Source organism: Limanda limanda, chromosome 10, assembly GCF_963576545.1.
Source record: "Limanda limanda chromosome 10, fLimLim1.1, whole genome shotgun sequence".
Lineage (NCBI taxonomy): Eukaryota > Metazoa > Chordata > Actinopteri > Pleuronectiformes > Pleuronectidae > Limanda > Limanda limanda.
This window is the reverse complement of record NC_083645.1, coordinates 16212242-16239364: the sequence shown is the minus strand read 5'-3', so window position 1 is coordinate 16239364 and position 27123 is coordinate 16212242. Positions and strand designations below refer to the sequence as shown.

The 27123-nt window shown below is 43.5% G+C and overlaps 2 protein-coding genes across 5 annotated transcripts in view; both read left to right on the top strand.

The window, feature by feature from the left end:
- Positions 1 to 27123, top strand: part of LOC133012096 (protocadherin alpha-C2-like) — a 60505-nt gene that overhangs the window by 26319 nt on the left and 7063 nt on the right. For 2 of the 4 annotated variants that reach the window (XM_061080063.1, XM_061080064.1), the window contains exons 2-3: positions 19494 to 19558; positions 22870 to 22955. In XM_061080063.1, coding sequence (XP_060936046.1) covers positions 19494 to 19558; positions 22870 to 22955 — 151 coding nt within the window. Of the gene's footprint in view, positions 1 to 13714; positions 16283 to 19493; positions 19559 to 22869; positions 22956 to 25116; positions 25120 to 27123 lie in introns of those variants that run through there. The other 2 variants (XM_061080062.1, XM_061080065.1) reach the window with 2 other exon arrangements.
- Positions 218 to 2611, top strand: LOC133012102 (protocadherin alpha-8-like). The gene has a single exon (XM_061080078.1). It carries the CDS (start codon positions 218 to 220, stop codon positions 2609 to 2611), a length of 2394 nt encoding a protein of 797 aa, XP_060936061.1.

Genomic DNA, 27123 nt, shown 5'->3' with positions numbered 1-27123 from the left:
CCACAAGATGTCGCTATCACACCAGAGAGTTGAAGCTCGTTTTTTTTCCTGACAAACACTCCTCCCTTTTCGTCTAAGAGAGGTGGTTCGTAATTCTTTGTTTGTCGTGGCAGTATAGAATATTTTCACTACGTTGCAAGACTGATGTGGATGTATCATTAGTGGGACATGTTACCACAGGGGTGATTTTTTTTCGAACAAATTCGTCTGGCAGGCAATGGACAGGATGAAACGACGGGATATTTTCCGGCACTGGATTTATTTTATGTTCCATGCATCTTGCACATGGAATCTCGCCGCAGCACAGGTCGTGTATTCGGTTACAGAGGAATCGAGCTCGGGTACCACTGTGGGACATTTGGCGAAGGATTTACATTTAGACGTACAGGCACTGGAGAGCAGAGGTTTTCAGATTTCCGGACCTAATACGAGGTATTTCGAAGTAAACGTTAAAACTGGAATACTCCTGGTGAAAGACAGAATAGACCGAGAGGAGCTCTGCTCGCGTAATGCTAAATGCTCCCTGGAAGTGGAAGCCATTGTTAACTCTCCGCTCAATCTCTATCGCTTCGAGGTTAAAATCTTGGATACAAACGACAATGCACCATCTTTTCGGATTCCGGGGATTGTTTTGAATGTGTCTGAGTCAGCTTACCCCGGGGAAAGATTTACGCTACCAAACGCCTTTGATGCGGATGTCGGGAGTTTTTCTGTCAAGGGCTACAAACTGAGCCAGAATGAACATTTCACCCTGGATGTGCAGAATAGTGGGGAGCAGGCAATTTCTGCTGAAATGGTGCTGCAGAAAGCTTTAGACCGCGAGAAACAGGCGGTTATCAAACTAACACTGACAGCTGTAGATGGAGGAAAACCTCAAAAGTCTGGCACGTTACAAATCACTGTTAATGTACAAGATGTCAATGATAATGTTCCGGTTTTTGACAAACAGTTGTACAAAGCCACGGTGGCAGAAAACACGCAGCAAGGTGCATCTGTCATATCTGTACACGCTCGGGATTTAGACGAGGGTCTCAACGGAGAAATTATGTATTCTTTTATCAACCATGACAATGACAACAACGTAAATAAATTCAAAATCAATGCAGTAACTGGAGAGATTACAGTAAACGGTGAGCTGGATCATGAAAAAAGCAATGCAGTTGAGATCCGAGTCCAAGCGAAAGACAAAGGGGCCAGTCCAAGAGCATCTCATTGTAAAGTACTTGTTGAAATCACGGATGTCAATGATAACCCACCAGAAATATCAGTCACGTCTTTAGTCGACGTAGTGAAGGAAGACGCGGCTCTGGACACAATGGTTGGACTCATAACGGTCAGAGATAACGACTCTGATAAAAACGGCGTTGTGCAAGTTAAAATAGTTGATCCAGTGCCGTTTAAAATTAAAAACACTTACAAGAATCATTATTCTTTAGTCGTAGATGGAACTCTAGACAGAGAACGAGCTTCCTTATACAATGTTACAATAGTAGCGACTGATGAAGGGGTCCCACCTCTTTCTAGTACAAGTGTTATTACAGTCCATGTTTCTGATGTCAATGACAACCCACCTCGTTTTAAAGAACCCGTCATAAATATTTTCGTCAAAGAGAACAGTCCTGTAGGCGTCATCTATACCATAACTGCAGTTGATCCTGATGTTGAAGAGAATGCAAAAGTGACGTTTTCTGTAATGAATAATAATAACAACAAACACAATGTAATAGGGTCAGTTATAAACGTCAACTCAGAGACAGGAGATATAATCAGTCTGCAGTCGTTTAACTTTGAGGAATTGAAAACGTTTCAATTTATAGTTCAGGCCAAAGACTCTGGTGTTCCTCCACTCAGCAGCAATGTCACTGTGAACGTTTTGATCCTGGATGAGAATGACAACAGCCCAACAGTTCTTTCTCCATACTCTGAGCATGGCTCTGTTAACAGTGAGAGCATCCCCTATTCTGCTGAAGCGGGATACTTTGTGGCAAAGATCAGGGCTGTAGACGCAGACTCTGGATACAACGCGCTGCTTTCTTATCACCTCTCTGAGCCCAAAGGAAACAACCTCTTCCGAATTGGAACCAGCACCGGGGAAATCAGGACTAAGAGGAGAATGAGTGACAATGACCTGAAAACTCACCCCTTGGTGGTGCTGGTTTCTGATAACGGAGAACCCTCCCTGTCAGCTACTGTGTCTATAGATGTGGTGGTGGTTGAGAACACAGCTGACATCCAGACTCAGTTCAGACATGTGCCCACAAAGGACGATGGCTTCTCTGATTTAAACCTGTATCTGCTGATCGGCATTGTGTCGGTGTCAGTCATCTTTCTGCTGAGCCTCATCACTTTAATAGCTGTCAAATGCCACAGGACAGACAGCAGTTTCAGCAGGTACAGCGCCCCAATGATCACCACCCACCCTGACGGGAGCTGGTCTTACTCAAATGCTACTCAGCAGTATGACGTCTGCTTCAGCTCAGACACGCTCAAGAGTGACGTAGTGGTTTTCCCCGCACAGTTTCCGCCTGCAGATGCAGAGCTGATCAGTATTAATGAAGGAGACCCTTACTCTCTGACTCAGACTCTACCGAACAAAGAAAAGGTGAGTTAATTCCCCCGCTACAACTTTAACATTACCTAGTAATTAGTAAGGTACCTTTCCTCCGACATGACACACACAAAATATTTAGACTGTTTTAGCTCTGCGTATTTGTGGAAAAGTGTGTTCTTGTATTTTTTTCTTTGGCCTTTTCTTTCCTTCCCAGTCTGCTCAGGCAGTACGCGCTGTCCATGGTTCTGAACTCACAGGGGACTGTTTCTGCTTCTTTGACTCAGAGCAAACCCGCAGAGAGGTTTCTCCTAACATGTCTTAACTCCAAATTTGAAGAAAGTTAAATAGTCATCAAAAATAAAGTATTTAATGCAAATACAGCTTGTGAGTAACGTTGCAATATGTAAAGCATATGACTCTTCACTCAAGTTTAATAGATAACAACTTGAGATAAAGTGCTTAATAACACTGCCTAAAAATATAACCTCAATATTTGGCTAAATAATGATCAGAACAAACATGGCTGTTTACCGCTACAGTACAAAAGCTGCTGGCTTAACAGGTGTATTGATTCACATTGATTCACATTGATTCACATTGATTCCTCTGAAGTGGTTTCAGAATCAGAATCAGAAGTATTTTATTGCCAAGTACGTTCACACATACAAGGAATTTGCTCTGGTTATTGGTGCAAACAATGAACATAGAAACATAAAAACGCAATAACACCACAACATCATGCAATCTATCTATCAGCTCAGTGTGAGCACGATGTTTTGAAGTCAGTGTTATCCTGAAATATATGAACCATCTTTTTTTCTTGATTCCCAGTAGTGAGCTGTACTGCAGATGCAAAAATGATAACAATGTTGTTGGAAAGAAGGAATCTTAGCATAACCAACAGACTTTGGTGGCGTACTGGACTTTACCAGCTTTTGCATGTGGTCCATTTTAAAAGGTTAAGTTTGCAAAACAACAGTTGGTTTAGAACAGTTCGCTTAAGATGATTTACTTAGTTACTCACCGTCAGAAGACTTGAAAGGTGGCGTGAACAAGTTGTAGGTTGTTCCAGAAGTTGTTGAAGCAGTAGTGGGAAGACAGCAGTTGTTAGATAATCAGGATTTACAGCAGTTCCAGTGGATTCACAAGGGGACATATCCACTTCAAAAAGCGTCCGAAATGTTTTAAAGTGTTTAACCTATAGTATAACATATTTCCTAAACGTTTGTCCTGTGCGGCTTCAAACACACTAATTCCGGGTGGTAATAACCTCTGTGTTCTATTTAACAAGTGATTTAGCTGGGAGCAGAGACTGCTTGAAACAATATGTTGTTTATTCTGTGTTGATTCCGAGGTTAGTGTACCTCCTTTACAACGTGGTGCAGGTGTTAATGTTTGTTTGGGCGTGCATGACTTCCGGACTGTCACCGCGCAATTTTTAAAATCCCAAAAGGCGCCTCTTCTGCTGCTTCTTCTCCAAACTGGGCACCGTTTGGCTCACTGCTGCCTCCCGCTGTTCAAAAGTCGACACGAATCCATTGCGCACGTTCTTCTTCTCTCCAGCGGCACATTAACCGAGCTCAGTGCTGCCGCTGAAGGGCGGGAAGGTTATAACTCCACCCGGGTTGTGTTACCTGACGTGAAAAAAGACCGCAGTCCACGTGAGTCAGTGTGTGTTTAGTTATCTCACCAGCGAGCTGCTTACATCGACTTCCTGTAAACGTGAGTCACCATTGGGAGTATTTTACAAACCCTGTCGCGTTCATGTGGATGACGTCATGGCTCTGCTGGGAGAGAGGCAGGTGTAAACACAACCATAGCTAAGTTTATGTGTCCAGTTTCTTCTTTGGCTTTGTGAAACCAGTAATGTACCAGAGGCTGAAGTTGACATGTTTCATGAGGCAGGGCTGTTTCCTCCAGCTGGTCTGCACCTGAGGGAGGTGATTATTGACAGCAGGTATATGTCTTGGGTGGGGCATTGTTTTTATTAGCATTAGTTTACATGTGTAGCATTTAGACTTTATTCTGGTTGCTCTGGTGAGTTATACTACTTTGTTCAACTCAGTAGTTCATGAGCATCATCTGCTTTTCTAAATTCATACAGCAAAACATGTCATAAAAGAATCAAGAAATGGAGTATGTATTCAATATGTACAGGTTATATCTGTGGAGGTTGTGTGTGTGTGCCTGCTGATTCAGCTTTTCTTTGTATTTTGTTCCAAAGTTGTGTCAAAGGCCTTGTACACTGTTAGTGATTGTTATTCTGTTAAGGGCTTTCACCCTGAATTTGCAGAATCGTGGAGATCATGACTCAGTCTGCTGAAGTGGTAGCACAGAAAGTCTTAGACCACAACAAACAGGCGGTTATCAATCTAATGACAGGGTTAATGGAGGAAAACCTCTGAAATCAGGCATATTACATGTCCCTGTTAGTCACAGTGATGTGGCTGTTTAGCTCTTAGCTCAGGTTGAAGTTACATGCTTGAGCTGGGAATTATCAGGTCGCATATCTCAGTGCATCCATAGGCCCTTTTCTTAGCACACAATTTTACTCGTCATAGTAGAGAAAACATAGTTGTAAGTCTGCATCAATGGTCGCCCTGTTTTGTTGAAGTGCCCCTGTAACCTGTAACAGTAGCACACTGAACCTGGAGCAGCTCAATGGAGTTTAGTGCTCACGTATTCAGTTATTTTCCTCTGTGCTTATTTTATTGTGAGGAGTCTAATATAATCTGTCAAAGTGTCTTATAATATTGACTACTGTGGAATTTGTCCCACCTGTACTCTCATAACAGGAATGTGAGGGACATGTCTCTGATGCACATGTCACTCTCATGACAGCAAATCAAATATGGGCAAAATAATGTAGAACACTTGTGTGGGTGGTATTGTAGGTTTGTAGGTCATTTAATTCTCTCAGCGTTTTTACCGTAAGCGTTTCAGCCTTCAGAGATCCCCTTCTCTAATCTGAAATATTGTTTTTTTTTTTCCTCTTCAACATTGTACTGCTTCTATCTATTCTACTCTTTCAATCCATGTGTTAACTGAGATATTTCCATGAGCATCTCTGGAGTCACATGTTCTCCTTCCTGATGCTCAGCATCAGAGCTTTTAGTCCTCTATTTAGTATAGGCTAGTATTTGTATTTTTAAATCCAATTGGTCTGTATTATAGGCTTATGTTTTCAACACATGTTCATATTTTAGCTGATGGCACTGCACTCCAAGACCCCATTGCATTGTGAAACATAGTTATACTTTTATAGAGCAGTGTGTGACTGTGTATTTCACTTTACAGTAAAGCAAAGGGTCGTTTTTGGCCAATAATACCAAATAATAACGAGGATATTGCTTTTTGTTGCTCTAAATAAAGAACTTCTTTTAAAATATATATTTAAACGTTAGCTCATTATAACTCCCCCTCATTCCCCAAATCTGTGTTGTGCAATTAGATCTGGTTTATTTTCCCTTTTCCTGCCTGCTGCAAGTCCCATTTTCCATTGCTCTGCAGTGACAGAACATACACGATATTATTCATCTCACGTCGGCTCCTTTTTCTCTCCCTCCTCCTCCTCCATGCTGTCAGACCTTTCTCTCGTTCCCCTCCCCCTCTCCTTCAGCAGCAGCACTCTGAGAAGGGGAGCAGCTGAGAGAAATAACAGGGAATTAACATCCATCTCTGCAGACATGTGCGGATTGGCCTCAGAGCGCTGTAAACATGATCCAATATATTTTTCATTAACGTGCCTCATGTACATACAGAGCAGAGGCGACCTCGATCCGCTCGCACCGGCAAGCACATCGTGTTGAATTCGTCAGTGGATAAATCGAGGTTTCACGCGCGTTGCCTTGCTGTTTACACTTATTCATGATGGTGATCATGGCTCCTTACTGGTGGAACATGTGATGATATTCTCGGCGAGGCTCACTGTGCATTGTGTTGCTGTGGATCTCTCGGATGCGTTTGAGTCACTCAGACGAGATGACCTCATTTCAGGGAGTGGTCCAGGGCAAACCAGCATGGCCTGATCTGTCAAAACTCAGTTCATTTGATTGGTTCAGTGCGTATAGGGGCTCTGTGCGCTCTCACACAGACTGCGCATGTTGCAAAGCGATGCGAATGGGCTGTGTGAAGCTTCGAAGTGGGTCAGCGGGTGATATAAAGATGGCAGCGCTCTTCATGCGCCATCTGACTGAGACCTGGGCTTCAGTAGGCGCCGAGCTCCCTTTTTATTTTTTTCAAATATGCTCACAGGCTCTCCACACCACTGCATGAAACGATGCCCGGAGCGGTCTCTCTGCGTAAAAGTGCTCCAGCAGCCTATGTGTTATGTATTGCTGCAGCAGTTTTCTGTGGATGTGACTGAGGGGGAGGGGCAGGTAATTTTCCGCTACTCGCTGCTGCAGCAGCAGCAGGGAGCTTCAGGACCGAGGTATCTGCTCAGCCCGGCTCGGCTCGGCTCTCCTTCCTGCTCCGCTCTGCGGCTGGGCGGGGCCGACAACACCTCGTGTCAGTCACAGCTGAGCCGGTTGGGCGGGGCAGAGGGCTGCGAGGGATGAGCAGAAGCTTTTATCTGTGACACCGTCCTCGGGAACATCGTGTGTCTGTGTGAATGTGTTTGACCTCCGTGTATATGGTTGTATAATATACTTATATATATTCTAGGCCATAATAATAATAATAATAATATGAGCATTCAAGAACTAATGAGAGCGAATAGTGGCAACATGGATAGAATGGCATGGTTTAGAGTTTGTTTCTGATAAAAGCCTCTATCTCCCCCCTTCCGAAGTGCTGCAACATGCATTCAATTATTGATCACACTACATTACCCTGGTGGAGGCACACAGCTAAGTGGTTCGGTTCATAGATTGCAGATCCTTGTGATGGAGCACACCGGTGGGTTTAACAGATGGACCCATTATGATGTAGAAATGTCCTTACCTCATCACTTTTAATACAAAGAAACACAACAGCAGCGTGTTTAACCGAAAACATGAATACATTCCTAATCTCTGTCTATCTGTTTGTCACACAGATGTCTTGTACAGGCTACTTCCTGTTTTTCTCCTTGACAAGGGTGTGTCCTTTGTGCTGGTGAGGTTAGCTCTGCTATCTGTGGTTACCATGGAGACTGCTCTGAGCCGTAATGAAATGATGAACTAGTCTGTTTCCAGGGAGCTGCCAGTATGCAGCCCGACCCCCCACCCAGACATCCACCCCAGCATGTGTCGTCAACACAAGCAGGAAGGAAGCAGGGTGGACACAATAGGAGGCAGGAGAGATGGAGAAAGAGAGAGAGAGAGAGAGAGAGAGAGAGACAAAGAGAAAGATGCGGACGTACAGCATCTTGAGCAGAAAAGCCAAGTCAGACGAGGCAAGCGAGGGAAAATAGTGCATGCTATTTTAGAATCATTTCCCAAACATGAGAGGGTTTTAGAGGAAGCGAACAAATGCATAAGGCGCAGATTTGAGCCTTGAGCATGAGATAGTGAGGAAAAGGGAGCTTCTGTGGATGAGATGGACAAAAAAGACCCACATTAAATACACGCCCTGCAGCTGAGTGAGAACATCACAGGCTTACAATTGGTCACAGATATGAGGAAGAACTTATCACCATCCCTCCTCTTCTCCCCACTTCAACCAAAACTCATTTTGGGTCCATGCCCCCTCTTAGTGGCATCGGGATGCTGTCGCCGTCATTAGATTAGCTTTGTCATGCTCAGAAGCACGGGTAGCATCCTCTCCCATCCGGCAAGGATACAAAGCCGGGGCATCCTAAGAGGGAAGTATCCAAAGCCTGCCTGCGTTTCCTGATAGCTTTGTTCAGGGCCACAACAAGAATCTGTTTGATATATGCAGAGGCTGAACCAGGACGACCAAGGAACTGTTTAACCCTCATAGGGCCCCCAAAGGGAGGGATTTGTGCTGTTTTTAGTTCTCTCATGCCCTTTATGTTTGAAAGCAAGGTACACAAGGGATCAGCGCAAACATACATTGCCGGAATATTCTTCCTCCACCAGATTACTGTGTCCACCTGAGTAAAAGGATTGTGTTTAGCAGGGCTCTTTTGTTCCAGGGATTTTAAAATGGGGCAAGTTTTTCTGCATATTAGGAAGATAGGATGGGAAGAAGGTACAAGAACACAGCTCCTCCTAGGGCTATAAATGAACATACAAAATGATACCAGTAACCAGTCTGCCTTTGCTAATGCGATTGTAGTGTCTGTATTTTGAGTTTTATATATCAAAGTGTTTTTTTTCCACTTCCTATAATATTATTAGAGTAATTCTAATAGTGAGTGGCAGCTAGAGCAAGTTTGTAGTTTGGTTTATTTCCTTTCATGGCCACTTCAGAGACAAATGGTTGACTTCAACCGGCGTGCTTCCTTTTAAGATTGTGTTATGTTGTGTAATTCATACATTTATGGTACCTTTACAGGCTCTATTGTGACATACAGATCTTTCTTCTCTCACTTCTCGGGGGGTGCCTTGCAGTCACTGTTTTGTAACCGAGAAAGAAAATGCCGGCCAATGCCGCTTGACGTCTGTGCCCTCCTCTCTCTCTCTCTTGCTCTAACGCACTCTTCCTCTCTCAGCACACACACGCACTCATAGCTGATGGGATTAGTGTTTTAGTGCTTTGGCTTAATGAGAAAGCCTCTGTGGAGGGGCAGTGGATGGGGTTATGATCATGTGTCCAACCCTTGTACTACCACATTTTTCCAACAGAGGGACCAGTTTCACTGTCTCTCCAACCTCTGCTCCCTCCTGCTCAGCTTGCCTCCCCCATACAGTAGGATTAAATTATGCAGTGCTATTGGCAGTGGACTTTTAGTTTTTTTAACTGAGGCTTAGCTCTTTGTATTCAGTATAGTTTTGAGACTTATCATGAAGAGGCAGTTTTGCGGTCATAGATTTTTAAGGGATTTTCTTTTTGTTATTTCAGTTCATCTTTTGTAATCCGCACATTTCCTGGCACCACAGGCACCACCGTCCGCCTAGACAACAGCATGCACACATTTCATCTTCTGCGGCACTAAACTAAAGCTTTATGATACAAGATTTTAGTTAGAGAAGCAGATATGGAAACTTCTGGTCCACAGTCTTTGTTTATGAATATAAATAATGATCTTTCTCCTTGTAAATGCTTTAACGTGAGACACATTTAACTTTACCTGTAAGTCAGTAGTTACAGTCATTGTAACCTGAGTGCTGCCATTGCCCTCAGTCTGTGCATCTGATTATCAAAGCTCCTGACGGCTGTTTTTGTGCCATTTCAAGATGAGTGTAAACAACAGCAGAAGATGTTCTGACATTTTCTGAGACAAAATAGATTTGTCCTTAGATAGCATTTGCAACATTGTATTTATTGTTTTACTCAGCCTTTGTCTGTGTTTGTGTCAGCGAGCATACATGCCTACAGGCTTGAATGCCCTTTAAGTTTGCATGACTGCCTGTATGTATATGTGTTGAACGGGGGAGTGATGTAAGCGGTCATTCTTCATGATAGCCCAGCCATGATCCGTTTCACTGTGGGGTCGCTTAGAAAGAGAGGGGGGTCCATACTTGGAGAGTATCATGAATTAGTTTTAGAGTGGCCACTTACACTAGTAATGAGAATGAGTCTTAGAGTATTATTAATTTGGTGGCCATCTTGCATAATTGATGGGGCGAGATGATGGGTGAGAGGGGTGTTAATAATCTGCTAGAGAGAATGAGCGAAGAGGGATTCTCAATTTTTACAATCTGAATTATCTCTCTTCCCATCACAAGTCTAAAGACACAATTTATTTTTTCAACCGTATTTGTTTGTTTGTTTATCTTGTCTATCTCCCTGCTAAGGGCATGAGCTCTTGTGTTTCCACTTGAGACTCTATGCCCCAGGGCCAGTCCTCAGCTGGGACACTGGATGTCTGACAGAGGCGCAGCTGGTGCCACTCCATAATGGAAAATGTAGGCGAGAGACAATTATAGGAGAAAATTAAGAGGTTGGACCAGGGTTGAGAATACAAAACAGGAAAATTAATTTAAGAGGAGGTGGGGGGATTTTTTTATGCCAACCTGGAAAAAAAAGACAGAAAAGAATACTAATTATCCAATTAGCTCTTTGAAATTGGTGTTTGTTGATGCATAACATGCGTCTGTCTGCAGGTGGATTAATGGTGATAACTTCATCTGCAGAACTCCTGAGTGGGAAATGAAATAATCCACAGCTCACTGGCATGCAATTAACGCTGAAACAGATGGGAGTATTTATAATGGCCTGTGTACCAGAGAGCTGCAGGGACATATCAAAAACATCAGAAGAGCATAAAGGAAGGAGAGGAGGAGAATGAGCGATACACGTGGAAAGGTCATGTGTAAATGCTGGTCTCTGTTTGGTGTTGACGAGATAAACATCTCTGTGTTTTCACTTTTGTGTTACTGCCGCAACACGGAGGTTCAAGATGTCCCACCGGGAAAATCTGCTAAATGTCACGGTTAGCAGGGCAGACCCACATGTAGAGCCATCAGAGGCTGTTAGCCCCGGCTGAAAGAAACCGTGTTATCACGGCTGCTCAGAGAAGAGGGATGTTTGCAGAGACACAAATCCGTGCCATGGGAAACAGGGGACATTTAAAGTGTTTCACAGCAGCAGGACTTCACATAAAGGCAAAGTGTTTTCATTTGATGCCATCCAAAAGTACAATGTTTTCTTACCGACCAGTAGCCAGGAATATTTTCATTTGTAATTATACTAAAAGACCTTAGCTATTGGCCAACACACATTGAGCCAGGCCCCCCTCTGCAGGTGAAATCTGATCAGCCCCTGAAGTGCCCCTGTCCTATCATTAGTCACCACTAACTAGTCACCTACTAACAATACTATAATAATGAATATGGCAATTGAATCAAAGCAATAGAGCTAACGGTAAACAGGAAATTACTTAAATGTGCTCCTCACTGAACAGGAACTGTGTATGAATGTTGGACATATAACATCATGTCCCCTCTGTGTAAATTGTGGCTCCCTTTCCCCCCCGATTTAGAGAAATGGTAAATTGTCTGTATTTACATATCCACCACTGCATGAAGTCTTTTATTAGCGCACTGCGTAAAATGGCATGTTTTGTAATAATTTGTCTTCCGTCAACGGACATTTGGCTGCTTTTCCAATTCCCCATTTCACCACCTCCTCCTCGTCGCCTCAGAGTGTGAAGAGTTGCTCCATCCACTATAGCAGCATCCGAAGTGACTCACGGTCTCCCGGGATGCCAAGTGCAGTGGTCCCCGTGGGCAGACGTGGGCATGGGTGAGAATGAGAGAGAAAAGAAAAAGATTATGTAGGAGGTGGACGCTCATCTTGGCCCAGTGGACAGGGTGAACCAGGAGGGTCTCAAAAGGCCATTTCTTCACAGCACAGCTTGCATAAATAGAGGGTGATGGATCAAATCAACACAGTGTGGATGTGGTATATTTGTGCAGCCTACGCTAGATTCAGCCATGTCTCTGCTCAGAACAATTTGTTTTTGTTTTCTTGGTGGATCTTAGCAAGAGCTTTCTCTGGGAAACTGCGAACAATGTATGTTGCATGATTGTTTTCTGCAGATGTCCCCCCACTGCTCAGATAAACAGGGTGCAAAGATCGTCCTCTCTGTCATGTTGACGGAATTAGGGTTAAAGTCTTGCAAATTAACATGCATCAGATTTAAATCTAATTTTAATTGAGGTACATGGGGACTGAGGCTGGAGTAATTATAGGGCACCCTGAGCAGGATGATTTGGTTGTTAGTGTCGCCACCTGCTACACCACACATGCGTAGTTCAGACTGTCAGCAGATTACAGGAGGTTCTGGTTGGAAGAGTGGATTCTCATCATGTGTGTAACACTGGTTCCTGGTGTATGTCTTCTAATCCGGTGAAATCAATAATTAAGGATATAAAGATTCAGTTTCAGAGATAATGTGCTTTCTCTAAAATATGTGTGCCTGCTTGCAGTTTATGTGGTTTGCCATTGCTGCTTGTTTTAGTGGCCGTTGCTTTGGCCAGATGTGGAGACGAGTCACATCTGGAGCACCTTGTCTGTGACCCCAATTAACGACATTAACCTCATGACAACAGAAGCGTTGTGCTTTGTTCTTTAAAATTGTATTCAAGAATATATGTAGGGTTCAATAACACATTACAAAATGTTAAATAAACCAGATGGAAACATGTAACATTTACAAGGGGTGAGAAAAAAACAACAAATTCAGTGCAGGAGGAGAAGCAGCTCCTCACCCCCACTACAGACAAACAGACAAAGTAACACTGCATCACTGCCGCTTATAGTTCACCTGTCTCCTTATTCTTATATTTTTTGGAACATATAACTGATTGTCACATACCCATTGTCAAACGTACTTCATGTTCAGTCACTCTGAGCAATACAATAGCTCCTGTTAAAAATCCTCATGCATGGATCTATGCAGCTTGTTTGTGTTTCCCTTTATTTTAAATATTCTGGATATATTTTTCCGATTTCATTCTGGCAAGAGGTTTCCTGGCTAATTGTTGGTTTGCCTCAGTGAGGAAGTCTAATCTCCAGGCTGCTTCATAAATCAGTTTTTCATAGCGCACAATAAAAAGGGCGGTGGCGCTGACAAAAATAGGGAAAAAACGATTGTTTGCCATTCATTTTCCAAGATATCAGTGTGCAGTTGTCACTGGGCGCTCATATGCAGATCTAGATGATAAAACTCCGTGGTTTTCTGTCTTTTGGGAGTTTATATTTATTGGATGGTGCGCGATCGTTTTATCGGAGGTGCTGAAATGCAGCCAGCATCGTTTCAGCGAGTGCCTCCCCCTCCCCTTTTGCCCACAGACACCATCACCACATAGCGGAGAGAGAAGGGAGGGGGGGGGTGAGAGAGAGAGAGAATGAGACCAATAGACAGCATCAGTGAAAGGGAGTCAGCGTTGCCAGGAGCAGAGAGAAATTTCAAAAACACCACACAGGCAGACAAAGGAAAACATGGAGGCACAGGGGGAAAGTCCCTTAAGACAGGCACCGGGGAGAAGGCGCTGGTCCTCCCGCACATAGCCGGAGTCACTTACGGACTATTCCCTTGTTTTGAATGAGGTGGGTGGGGACGCACAGTGAGCCGAAAAGGCGGAAAGATTTCTCCAGCCCGTCTGCACATCCCGGCCGCCTGCGATGGCTGTGACAGCGCGATGCAGTTACAGTGCAAAGGAGAACGTGCCCTTCTCTCTATATCTGTTTATTTTCGTGGTCGGTGGCCTCACAAACGCACAGATTCGATACTCCATCCCGGAGGAGCTGGAGAACGGGGCACTGGTCGGTGACATCGTCCGGGATCTGGGTCTGGACCCGAGGAAACTTTCCACCCGACGCATAAGAATCACCACGGACAGCGGACGGAGATATTTCACCATCAATCACAAAACCGGGAAGCTGGTGGTGAGTGACCGCATTGACCGAGAGACAGTCTGTGAATTCAGTGGCACCTGTTCACACAACCTGGAGGTGGTGTTGGAGAGCCCGCTCGAGGTGCACAACGTGGAGGTGGAGATCTTGGACGTGAACGACAACGCACCGCAGTTCCCTAGAGATGAGTATCAGCTCGAGGTGTCGGAGTCCGCTCTCACGGGGTCGCGGTTTCACATCGAGGGAGCTCAGGACGCAGACGACGGCTCAAACTCCGTGAAGCAATACAGACTCAGCCCCAACGACCACATCACTCTGGACTCCATTAAGCCCTTTTCCAATAATAAGCACATCGAGCTCATCCTGAAAAAACCCTTCGACCGCGAGCAGATTCCCTCTCATGAGCTAATCCTGACAGCAGTGGATGGAGGCACCCCGCAGCGAACTGGCACGGCCAGGATCCACGTACGTATCCTTGATGCAAATGACAACGTGCCTGTCTTTGACAACTCCGTGTACAAAGTGAAACTGTCTGAAAACTCTCCAAAGGGCGCACTGGTGATCAAGCTGAATGCAACAGACACCGACGAAGGCTCCAATGGGGAGGTTTTCTACTCCTTCAGCAGCTACACACCTGAGAGAGTCAGACAGATGTTTTCCATGGACACAGACACGGGAGAAATCCGAGTCAAAAACAATATAGACTATGAGGAGACCAACTCGTATGAAATGTATATACAGGCCATGGACAAAGGGCCAGCTCCAGTGGCAGTGCATTGTAAAGTAGTTGTAGAAGTTTTGGATGTCAATGACAACACTCCTGAGATTGTGCTGTCCTCTCTCTCCAGCCCTGTGCGTGAAGACGCCCGGGCTGACACGGTTGTGGCATTGATCAGCGTGAATGACCGGGACTCTGGAACAAACAAACAAGTAACCCTGGATATTATGCCCAATTTGCCATTTAAGATCAAGTCCTTCCGGAATCACTATACCGTCGTCACATCCGCCTTCTTGGACAGGGAAACTATCTCCTCCTACAATGTCACCGTCAACGCTGTGGATGGAGGCATCCCACCCCTGTCATCTCAGATGACCTTTAAGGTGCACGTGGCAGACGTGAATGATAATCCACCTCGTTTTGAACAGACTTCATACACTGTTTATATTACAGAGAACAACGCTCCCCATGCATCTCTATGTGTTGTTAAGGCCACAGACACTGACGCTGCAGAAAATGCACGCATCACCTATACTGTCCTCAATGACAACAACCACGGGATCCCTGTAGCCAGCTATGTCAGCATCAAACCCGATACAGGCGAGGCTTATGCCTTGCGAGCCTTTGACTTTGAGAAGCTGAGAGAATTTCATTTCCAGGTGAAAGCCCAGGACAACGGAATGCCTCCCCTCAGCCGTGTAGCCACGGTGTATGTTTATGTTATGGACCAGAATGACCATAAGCCCAAGATAGTCTACCCACCGGCCAATGGGAGCCGCACCACAGAGACGCTGGTTAAAAACGCTGAAGCAGGAGTGTTGGTTAGCAAGGTGACAGCGTGGGATGGTGATGCAGGGCAGAATGCTTGGCTGCTCTATTCCCTGGAGCAGACCAACACAGACATTGACCTTTTCAAGGTGCATGAGCACACAGGTGAAATCCGCACCACAAGGCGCGTGATCGAGGACAACTCCACTTCCTTCATCCTGAAGGTGTCAGTGCACGATAACGGCCTGCCGCCACTCTCCTCCACCGCTACCATCCATGTGTACGTGATGGAGCTGCCCCCAAAGTTGGCCCCTGACCCCAAACGCATCATCAGGCCCAACAGCCCCTTAATGTTTTCCAATGTCACTCTCTACCTCATCATTGCCCTGAGTGCCACAACCTTCGTGTTCCTGGTCACCATCTTTGTCCTAGCCATTGTGCGGTGTCATGCCTACTGTACCCAGCCTGGCTCCTGCTCCCCATGTTGCGTTTCCAAGAAGAGTGTTCCAGAGGGGAGCACCTCAGCTGGTGGTGTTGCAAGTGGAGGAAGAACTGTGGCTGGAGCTGATGGTGGGCAGCAAAACCTCAATACGGCCCAGCGACGTGACCTCAAAGGAGAACCGCATTACATTGAAGTGCGGGGAAATGGGTCTTTGACCAAAACATACTGTTACAAGACTTGCCTGACCGCCACGTCAGGAAGTGACACTTTTATGTTCTACAACACGGGACGGCCTCATAGTGGCACCTGGGGCTCAGGCTACGTCACCAGCCACAGTGGACAAAGCCAGATATGTGTACGGCGTCTCAGTATGCCAGACGCAGCTGCCATTCAGGTCTGTCTGCTGCCATCTCTGTGTTTGTTGTTTCAGATTGCCTCATAACAGTAAATGACACAAAGCGCAAAAGCCATAAAACAAAAATTCTCAGTTATGGTTCAGACTTTCCTCTAGGGCAGTGTTCAGGCAGTAGGATTGTAGTTGACATTTACAGGTCTGAAGCTGTTAAAGCTGTTTCATCTGGTGTTTTATATTGTGTTGTGTTTTTTAATGCATTTTCCTGCTGCTTGTTTCGGATAGACTGTTTTTCTAGAACATAGTGGTATGAATATTTACCAGGTAATTCTATCACTTGCATCCAAGATGAGAATATCTAAGAACGTTTGTGGCAGTCTCAGGATTTGCTTAGTCTTTTAAGTTCTAAGAAAGAGCTAGCAGCACCTTATCTACGGTTCCATCATTGCCTTTAGATTTTATCTTCCGGTCTGTATCCTAATATTAACTACAAGTGTGGGTAGCTTCTGTGGGATGTGTGTGTTGTGGGCATGCACACTTAGATTTGGTCGCGCTGTCTCTGCTCCCTTTTTCTTAATCTTTAATTCTCTTTTCAGAACAGACTGACAGATTTCAGTGGTGTTTGGGACCTATGACCCCAAACACTCAGTGTTATTTGTCGGCTTTGGGGCTGTGTGCCTTAATAAGTCCAGTATGTCCACAGGGCTTTCAGTGGTCATCTCTATAGAGAGGCAGAGTCTGGGAAATAGTGCAACCGTCGCCAGCTACAGGGGCAACCAGTCCCACTGCACCAAAATAATCATCTTCTGGTCACGTACGTCTCTGGTACTGAACAGAAAGCCAGAGCTTGAGAATCAGTTTAAGAGCCAAAACTATGGCACAGACTTTGCCTTAAGCTTCATCTTCAGCATAATTTAATACTGTCATTGCGTAAGGTTGATGCATAAATATGCATAATTTGGAGTTATACTAAAACAATGAATTAATAGAATAACACAAACATTATTTGTTTTCCTCATTATCGTGTTTGTCCCAGAGCCTCAGTGGGTGTGTCTCTTCAGTGCAGAATAGGATGTGGGATGAAATATGTGATAAAAAGAGGAACGTTGAAGGAATGGTTCTTTTATCATCTGACCAGCTCCTCATTAAATGTCAATCATGTTTGTTCGTGCCATGTAATTAAGTGGCAGCGATGTGTTTCTCAGTGCTGCGCGTGGATTGGCTGGCTCCGCACAGATGAGGCGGGGGATGTAAGGTGATTGGACAAAGTGTTGATGTCGGAGGTGTGAGCTCTGTATCCATGCTATAGGATTCTTCTCCGAGAGGGAGAGGGAAGGGTGGAGGAAAAAGCGAGAAAGGGGGGGTTGGGTGGCCAAACCAAAACGTGTCTTTATTCCCTGATTTACAATGTACAGCCACGCAAGGAAATTAATACACAATAATAATTTATTATTTTAATCTCCACATTTATTTACATCATTTAAAATGATGAAGCAGAATGCACTGATGTCTCGTCATTGTGGTCAAATCGGTTTCATATTTTTTCTTCTTTGTTGTTGTTGTTTTTCTTTTAATGTGTTATTTGGAATTTTTCCTAGTTTTGCATATGGCATGTCCCTTAGGAGACTGCAGACATGTTTAGGTTCCAGATGCCATTATGTCTCTATGTGCTCATACCATACGACCAGACAGGCAAGTCTCCCTTCAGGGGTAGCAGTGAAATCTTTTTCAAAGCAGTTTAGTCCTATTTGTGGACAATCTGGCCTTTTTTTTACCATTCTCTTCCCATATGTTGTGACAGAGAGCTTTCTTTTTTTATCTTTATCTTTTTTCATTTTACTATTGATCCCAACACTAATTGCTTTTTGATGAGTGATTGTCTTCAAAAATCCATTTCACCTTTATTCTCCAGTATGAATAAGTGTTGCACATGCTACAGCACTCGACATGGTGCTCGGTTTGAAAGACTCCATGAGGAATAGCATGCTTCTCTCATTAAGACCAACTATTGGATTCCAAGGGTGATGAATGTCCACTGCAGACTGGTAGAGGTCAATGCAGCTTCAGCAGCAACTGAACATCTGTCATATTTGAAAGGAAATTAGATTGCAAATGGGTCTCTTATGAACTGCATGGAAAAGCAGCGAGAATTTAGTGCCTTCAGTCAGATTGGTTCAGCTCTGTCAGTGGTTTAGCTTGTGTTTAGAGAAAATGCAATCTTGTGTGGTCTTGTGGGGTCAGGTAAAAAGATGACTGTGATCTGAAAGAACAATATCAACCAATTAATGAATTTAGATTGTCAGCAGGTTGTGATGTTTTATTTTTTTTCTTGACACTGATAGAATGTCACTAACTGTCCACTACTGGCAGACGGGCAGAGTTTGTGGAGATGTCTGGTTGTGTCACTCGGTTATGATTTGTCTACATCCCGAGCTGACTGTGTTAATCTGACATCTGCCCTCCCCCATCCCCGTCTCTCTCCACCTGTGTCCTTCAGGAGAGAAATAACTGAGGGCGGTGGGTGGAGGGTATAAAATGTAGACTGTGCTCAGCACAGTTACCATGGTGAGATGTGTCATAGTGACTCAAGCAGACTCTGTGCCAGTGAAACTCAATGTTGTGATCCGTGTAAAGAGGATGTAACAGGGAGAAAGCAGCAAAAGAGAGTGGGTGGTGAATATACAGAACTGAATGGAGGGATGCAGCGGTAGAGAGAAAATAGTTAGAAGGGGTCGTTCAGAAACCATCAGTGAACATAACTGAAAAACAACTTGATATTAAAATGCATTTGCAATGACAGAATTTTACATTTGGGGATATTTTGATGTGATAAAGGTAAAAGAGAAGGGAAGGTAAGTATAAAGTGGTAGCTTTGAATTAAGTCTTTAGACAGCAAATGTGAATTTTCTGCAAATTGTCCCCTTTACTGAAGTGTACCACAACCAGACTAGTGTTAGTGGACATGTTTTTTCAGGTCCAAAGTGTTACAGTACCAGGGTCAGTGGACCGCTGGAGTAAAATCTCAGTAATTTTTTTCACAGGACATGGAATGGAGAAGGGTGCAGGATATGCACTTATAAGCTTCAATTTAATCACTGACTTTTCTCCCAAAACAGGGACAAGCTATCGCTGCATTGTGTGTGTGTGTGTGTGTAACACACATGCACAAGTATTTCTCTCCATGACTTATTAATGAGATGGTATTGCCTTTCGTCTGTACTTAAGACTCAATCCCTCTCGCTTTCTCTTGCAGCCCAAGGCGCCAAATGCAGACTGGAGATATTCAGCCTCCCTGAGAGCAGGAGGTGTAATGCAGAGGTAAGCATCCCACCGGTGTGACACTTTGCAGTAAAAAGCTCATCATACCTCACCAGTCATTTTCAGCTTATTCTGAACAAATTGTCCCACCTGATCATCTATGAAGATTTATGCAAACAACCAACTTCTGCACGATTTACACCAGACTTATTGCGACAGTTGATGCTGGGAGTCTTGTAACTTAACCTTAAGTATTCTACAGAAATGGCGTAATTATGCAGATAAGGTACACTGTATATTTAAAATGTAAAAGCATATTGAGATTAGAAAAGCCAAAGATATTGTAATATCATTCTTCTGTCACTTTGAAGGTGACCGAGACCAATGCAATACATTGTCACTGAGTCTCTTTTATGATTATTCCCAAACACGTATTTTTAACGCAAGTAGATCTTCTGAATGGATGCAACCCAGAGTAATTCTGTTCCGTGTTTTATTGTTTTAATGACCTTATACTAACAGTCAGGTGGTATCTTTACCTTTAAGTGTGGGTGTTGATGTTAAGCTGACACCGGGGTCTACTGCACAGCCTCATCTGCTCATTACGTGTCACTAAATCTGTGGGATGGAGTAAATAAGAACATCATTAAATGTGACAGGAAAAAAATCATGTATTCAGGGCCACACCCATCAATGAACCACCTTCCTCCCAAGTGAATTCAAAATTCCATTCATAATTTTGCCCATGTCTTTGGCAGTAAAGCTGTCTGAGATCATTTTTGCCGCAGCTGTTGAACAGCTGTGGTTGCAGCAATGACGGGAAGAGGAGGGACTTAGAATCCGTCAGTGCCAAAACAGTATTTCTACCCTTACTGTTCACCTTTTTACACATCATTGTAATTTGATTGACTAAAATCTCTACCTTTTATAATTAACAACAATTGAATGTGAAATTTTAGAGAAGCAGCATAGCGAGAAGCAATGGTTTTGTCAATGTTAACAGACAGATGGAGAACTGACAGGAGGGAAGGATGAGCAGAGAGGTGGTCAGTGATGGATGAAGGGCAGGTTGTCAGGTGGACAGATGGATAACAGGGACACAGGGACTGCTCCATGAACACACTAGCGGTCACATCACCCCTCACACACTGGGCCGTGACATGCTGTGAGATCATATGGACATGATCAAATCAAGGGTCATGCTCTTGAGATGATGCCATAATTTCAAATAGTGCCTGGTTTAATTATGTGGTCTTGATTAGGTTATCTCTATTTTATCATATCTGTATAGTCTATATTCTATCCATGCCTTATAGTTAGATATGGTATAGATAGATTTGAGATAATTTGCCTTGATCAGAAGTAATAGGGATTTCCAATTCATACTTACACTCACACAGAGAAGTATATCTCAGTGGTGTTGACAGTGTTACAGCAGAGACAATCACATTAATGTTTTTCTCTCCTCCAGTTAAACAGTATTTCATTATTTGGGTTCTTTCACCCTGAGGCCCACACACACATGCATACGTGTGTTATGCACGTCATAATATGTGTTCCTTCATGTATATTATTGATCTTTATTCATACTTCCCTACCACTGTCCAGCATAGAAGCATAATGCAGTTTCTGATGTCTTTGTCTCAACTTGTATGCATTTTACTTCATGTAATGCAGTTTAGATGTGTTTTCATCATGTGCATGTACTCTGTGAAGACACACATGTATGTATGTGTGTGCACTGGGATGTCCATGTCAGATTAACAAGAGTAAACCATGTGAGTGTCATTAATGTTGCATAGATTACCTCATAATTACAGCAGGGATTAATGAGCATTAATGTGCTAAGATATTTAGTCTTTCTGGTCACACTACTTCTGATGTGATTTAGGTTGTATCTGATCCTGACCAAATACCAAGCCTAATACAATATTAATGTATTTACAGTACACGCTGGCATAATCAGTTTTTCGATAAGAGATTTTGCTCATGCACCCAAACATGGTCTTATGGTGGCGACCTATTTAATTTGATTTAATGCTCAACATTTCCTCTAAATAGTGTTTTGGGGAGGTTGTATCTGTAACTGCAATTGTAATTTTCCACAAAATGTTTTGCCTGAGAGCATTTAATTGCTGGAAAATGATGAGGAAGCATGTGGTTAAGGACGGTAGGAAAGATATGAGATGATGAGAGATGAGAGAGAAGGACAGGCATCGTCTGAAAAGTGTTTCATCAATCCAGTGTTTGCCATTAATATTTGATCAGCATGATGATTCTGAGCTGCTCTTAAAATGGCCTCCGTGGCTAGATCACTTTTGTTCTCTGCAGAACCACTCTAAATAGAGATGTAGATACATTTTCCCGTGTCTTTAGCACTGATAAACTACTTACCCATACAAAAAGTATTCTATGTAAATACTCCCTAATTCTAAAGACATTTGATAAAGACTGCATGGGTATCTCGTTTTCAAGAGGAAACAAAAGTGATGAGTGAATATTAAGTTATTGAAGAAAAAAAAAAAGATAAACCAGCTCACACAGAGCTTAGCTAGGGTTTTTACACTTTATGGCAGTTGATAGTCAGAATCCTGTTTTTTATTTAGATTTAATATCATTTGAGTTTAAATGTTTTGAATCTGATTTATATGTATTTTTAATCTGCTGCTAAAACCCCGCAGATTGAAGGTAGCTACGGGAGGTTTTGGTCAAATCACAGAGAAGGGATAAAAAAGGATTTCATTTGACTATTTCTATGATAAGATATGTCTGTGGCTAAGGGTAATATGCTTTGGCTCTGATCATTTAACAAACATGCTGCCGTCCTTTCTTGGATGATTTCAGAAGAGAGGTTTCACCTGGATACATGAATCTTTATGACTAAAATCTTACTTTTGATGCGATAAGGTCCAGTAAACCCTCTCCTGGCAGCATTTCTGAAGCAGTTTTTTTTTTTATTACTTCAGTGAAAGGGGAGTTTTTCCGTTAAGGGGGGTGGCGCTGAAATCCCATGGGGGGGGGGGGGGGGGGAATGAATGGACAGCCATCTGTAATCCATAATCCAGAGAATATCAGGAAAATGTCGGGTGAATAGTTTAATCCTAATCTGAAAGTCACATTTCTGGGAGAGTGTTTGCTGCTGCCCCAGCCACAATTCAACCACACCACCCACATGAGACATAAAGAGGTTGAAGAGTTGAATATGTTGGAATTTATGTTATAGTCCCAATCAGAACATATCATTAGTATAAAATCACATATATGGATAGCTTGTGTTTTGCAGTTTAATCTAGCAAAGTATACAAGGTACTGCGCTTGAGATGGTTCATAAACAGTGTTTAATATTTGAATGTTTTTTTTGTGTGTTCCAGCTCAGTGCACATGGAGGAGTCCTCGGTAATGCAAGGAGCCCAGGGGGTCCTGGTTCAGAACTGGCCCACTGCTTCTAGTGCCGCTGGTAAGAATCACTGAAGATGCCTTCAGAAAAATCACAAATAACCTCCTAGTCTGAATGATATTGTTTTTTTGGGGGCTGATGTCAATATAGATATTAGGTAGTAAGGTATTTATGATAATGATATACCAGCTTATTTAAATATGTAAAATGTGCCAATTATTTCCAAGATGTTGTTATCAAATCCTCATAACTTTATATTGTACAATTTAACTATACACTTTATTATAAATAACAAAAACAACAAACACAAACAAATATATAGAACTTGAATTAGGAAAAAAAAAACATTCACATGCAAATCTCTTCTGCATTGTATCTGTAAAATAACATTAATAAAAATAATCAGCAAACCAATAAATCTATCAGGCTCTAGTCACAGCCTTCTAAGTGCAGTTAATATGCGACAAATATGAGCTCAGATTATCTTATATCAATAACTGTATATTCCTCAAGAGTTTATCGAACCACAAGAGAGCAATGGTTAGAAAAAGAGAACAGAGATATCTCCAGCAAGATCGCCCCAACCCACTTCTACCACTTCCCAGTGCTGAAGGGAGAGGAAATGACATGAGCTACGTAGGCGGAGATGGATATCTGTGCTCCCTGTAGCAGCAAGAGAGACAATACAGAGTGAAAGGGAAGGAGAGAGAGAAGGGCAATAGTTGATTGTATTATCAGCAAGATGTTTACAGAGGCATAAGCCACTGAACCGCAGAAGGCAAACATTAGCGAATACATTAGGAGAAGACTAATAAAACATAATTACATTCCTTCACCTTTTAATGTGGATATCTCCTGTCTTGCAGCTCGTTCATATCTGAACAAAGACAGAGATTATAGAGATGGATGATGTGGGCTATTAAGAATATTTTAACTCTTTGCCTAAATTACCCTATGTAGCACTTAAAAGCAATATGTAAACATGTGTAAATGGTTAAAAAAAACACTATCGTTGCTGTTAATTAGCTACATCAGACAATGTGCACTTTATTGTTGGTTGTTCTGAAGTGATGGCTCCTAATGTAGAGCGTAGTTAAAAAAAAAAAAAAAATTCTGCTTCAAGATAGTGTGTCAAATTGTGAAACCGAGTCAAATTCACAGAGTTATTTAAATACAGTGGTAATTATTAGCATCACTTTTGGTGTTAATCAGCTGCTGGCAAGTGTCGCACATGTAACTTCAACTATGCTTTTTGCTTAACAACCATTAAGTCTAAATTCAACTGTTTGCTGCATCATTGATGTCAAGAATGCAGGAATATTTTAACAGAGGAACAGACTTAAATACATTGTGTGCCAACTCACTTAAAAACACTGGAGCCTTATTCTAATGTACTAATGATGACAGGAGAGGGTCACACTCGATGCAGAGAGGTCACTTTATTTTCAGACAACAAAAGGGCAAAATATATTTTGAGCACCACGGCTCACACAAAACCCCGCAAAGGAGCCTATCAGAAAACAGTGCTACATGGAGCATAGCAACAGGAACATCAGAGCAAAACTAGATGACAGCAAACTCAATGCTAGATGGCATTTCACAGACATTGTTATTTGAATGTCATTGGTTATGAAGCCCCAAACCAAGATCCCTGACCAACGATGCACTGCACCACAGTGTTGGTGCCCGAATTCACTTGTCATCCCCTGACTTTCCTCTCGATGACATGCAATGGGATCAGAGAGGATTAAAAGGGAAATGGAGACAAGACAGTCCTGGTGTAGGAAAAGTGAAGGTGAAGACAAGTGAGAGATCGAACAGACATATGTGCAATAAGAAGGTTGAAGCGTGTACGTCTACGCAATTACGTTGAGATAAAGAGGCGATTTGTCGTAATTATGAAGCTGGAGATGGTCTGGCCTGGTGTCTTTTATAGACAAGAGGCAGTGGGCCGGGTAGGCAGACAAACTACCCACACACTAACTACTGCTTCTTCCTATTTAAACGCACATACGCACAGCCTCCTCAGCTCCGCCATTGATTTCTTGCCTTGGCTGAGGACTTACAGCCTGCAGGCACGATGTGAGATATAGAGAGACAGAAAGATAGAGGGATGGAGAGTCAAAGACTGAGAGAGAGAGGGAAAGAGAGAACAGAACAGACAGCCGTGACGTCTTCAGGGTGGGTCGGCGATAACAAGATCAGCTGGTGAGGATTTAAGGTGGTCTAATTTAGCTGTGGCAGCTCAAGAAGAACACATTCTGTGCACGCTAACCTTGCTTGGCCTCAGGGCTAAATGTCCCTTCGTTCTCTCATTTTCTGCCAGGTTAAGAATGGAAATAGTAGCTCAGGGCAGTGTTAGCTTCAGGTCTAATTTAAGGTTTAGATTAAGGATAATTCTTGATTTAGAATGTCCGATGATATGAAGAGCGTATATTTGTGGAACATTCTTTCGGGAAGACAAGATTGAAGAAGACTTGTGCTCTGACTTTCAAGTTGATTTTGTTCATCGTGTCTCGAAAATGAAAGAAATTGAGATATTGATTTGATGTGGCCCGTCACATTGCTATGAGTCAGACTTGGCTATATATAGCTGTATTGTCTTGTTTATTTGGCACACTGTGTTCCTGAGGTGGGAAGCAGGATTGTGTACCAGTTTGGTTTGTTGAGGGAAGTGTATCTTTCTGGATACAGAACCATGCTGCTGTTGTGCCTCGCTATCTATAGTTTGTTTCGATGTGAGACACGGAGGTAGAGCTGACAACGCCCCTGTCTCTTCCCCTCTGAGCTAGAGTGTGCGTGTTGGCATAAGTTAGTGCGTGTCACTGCTTCTTGTTTGTGTGTTTTCGCATGTACGTGCCGATGTGTGTGCTTGGCTGTGTTTCCAAGTGTGTTTTGGCTGAATGCTTTGTGTGCTGCTCCTGCCGGGACAGATGGAGCGCAGCCCACGCCCAGATTAACAGACCAGCATTAATGAAATCAGGGCTCTGCTCGCTGTCTAACTCCCTCACACTATCTATTCCTCACTCCCATGTCCTTCTCCCCTGTCCCTGTCCCCCCTCGCTTTTTCTGTCTCTATCACAACACATTCACAGAGAGCTGTGCAGAATTGCAACCATCCCCTGCAGAGATGGGCAGAACAGAGGGAGATGGTTAGCTAAGTAAGGGGGTTTAAAAGAAAAGAGACTTAACAACTAAGGATAAGGTGCATAGGAAGATGGAGAAGTGACGGACATAAAGTGTTTGGGAGGGAGTGGCGACAAGTAAATCAGAGCGATTGAATGTCGCAAAGTGTTAGGAAGGAATTGAAGGAAAGGGAGGAAGCTGTGTGAGGCTGCTGTTGCTAGGGGAGAGTGGTTAGACTAAAAAGAGCGCGAGAGAGAGAAAGAGAGAGAGAGAGCTTGCAGCATTACTCTCCATCAGCACAAGCACTGTCACCATGACTCCCACCAATGTCCTACTGCTTCACTGGAGGATGCAGTTTCCACGGCAACCATACACGGCCCCCAATATTGAGAGGAGAGCGAGAGGAGGGGTGTGCAAACATATGGTGTGGGACAAAAGGTGCTGGAGGAAGAGGGTGGGGGATAAGAGCTGGCTGTGGTATCAGGTGAAGGACAAGCTAAAAAGGACGGCAGGGAGTTACAGTGTTAAAGGAGGGGGGGGTGCGTTTGGAAAGTGAGAGTTAGAGGTAAGAGGTGTAATGGGGGGGGGGGGGGGGGGGGGGGAGTGATGAACAGAAGGGAGAAGAGTGACCTACATACACCGAGGCGTTGTACTGCAGAGGTGGATGCAGGTTTGCCGTTTTCTTTATCAGCCCAGTCCGCAGACCCACTGAAGCACGTACACGGAGGGAGCAGAGAGAACGACAGGTTTGGTTTGAGTTAGCAGCAGCCAACCGCAGTAGACACCTGTCAAGGCAAAAATAGACTCAGGGGTGAAGGCAAAAGGCCAAGTGAGGGGGAAGAAAGGGTGGAGCGATGATGGAGAAAAAGACAATAATCTGCTGAGGATATGTGCTTCCATTTTGCTCCTCAGGACTTCAGTGCATGAACTGCTTTAGGCCCGTGTCCTCATTTAATTTACTTTGTTCGTCCATCTCATCAGGAAAGAGTTGAGAATTAGAAGTACAATTAAAGTGAATTCTCTGAGTGTTGGATAAAAAAAAAGCTGAAGAAGGGATAAAGATAGAGAGGGCTGTGGCCTTTCAGTTGATGTCAATGGGATA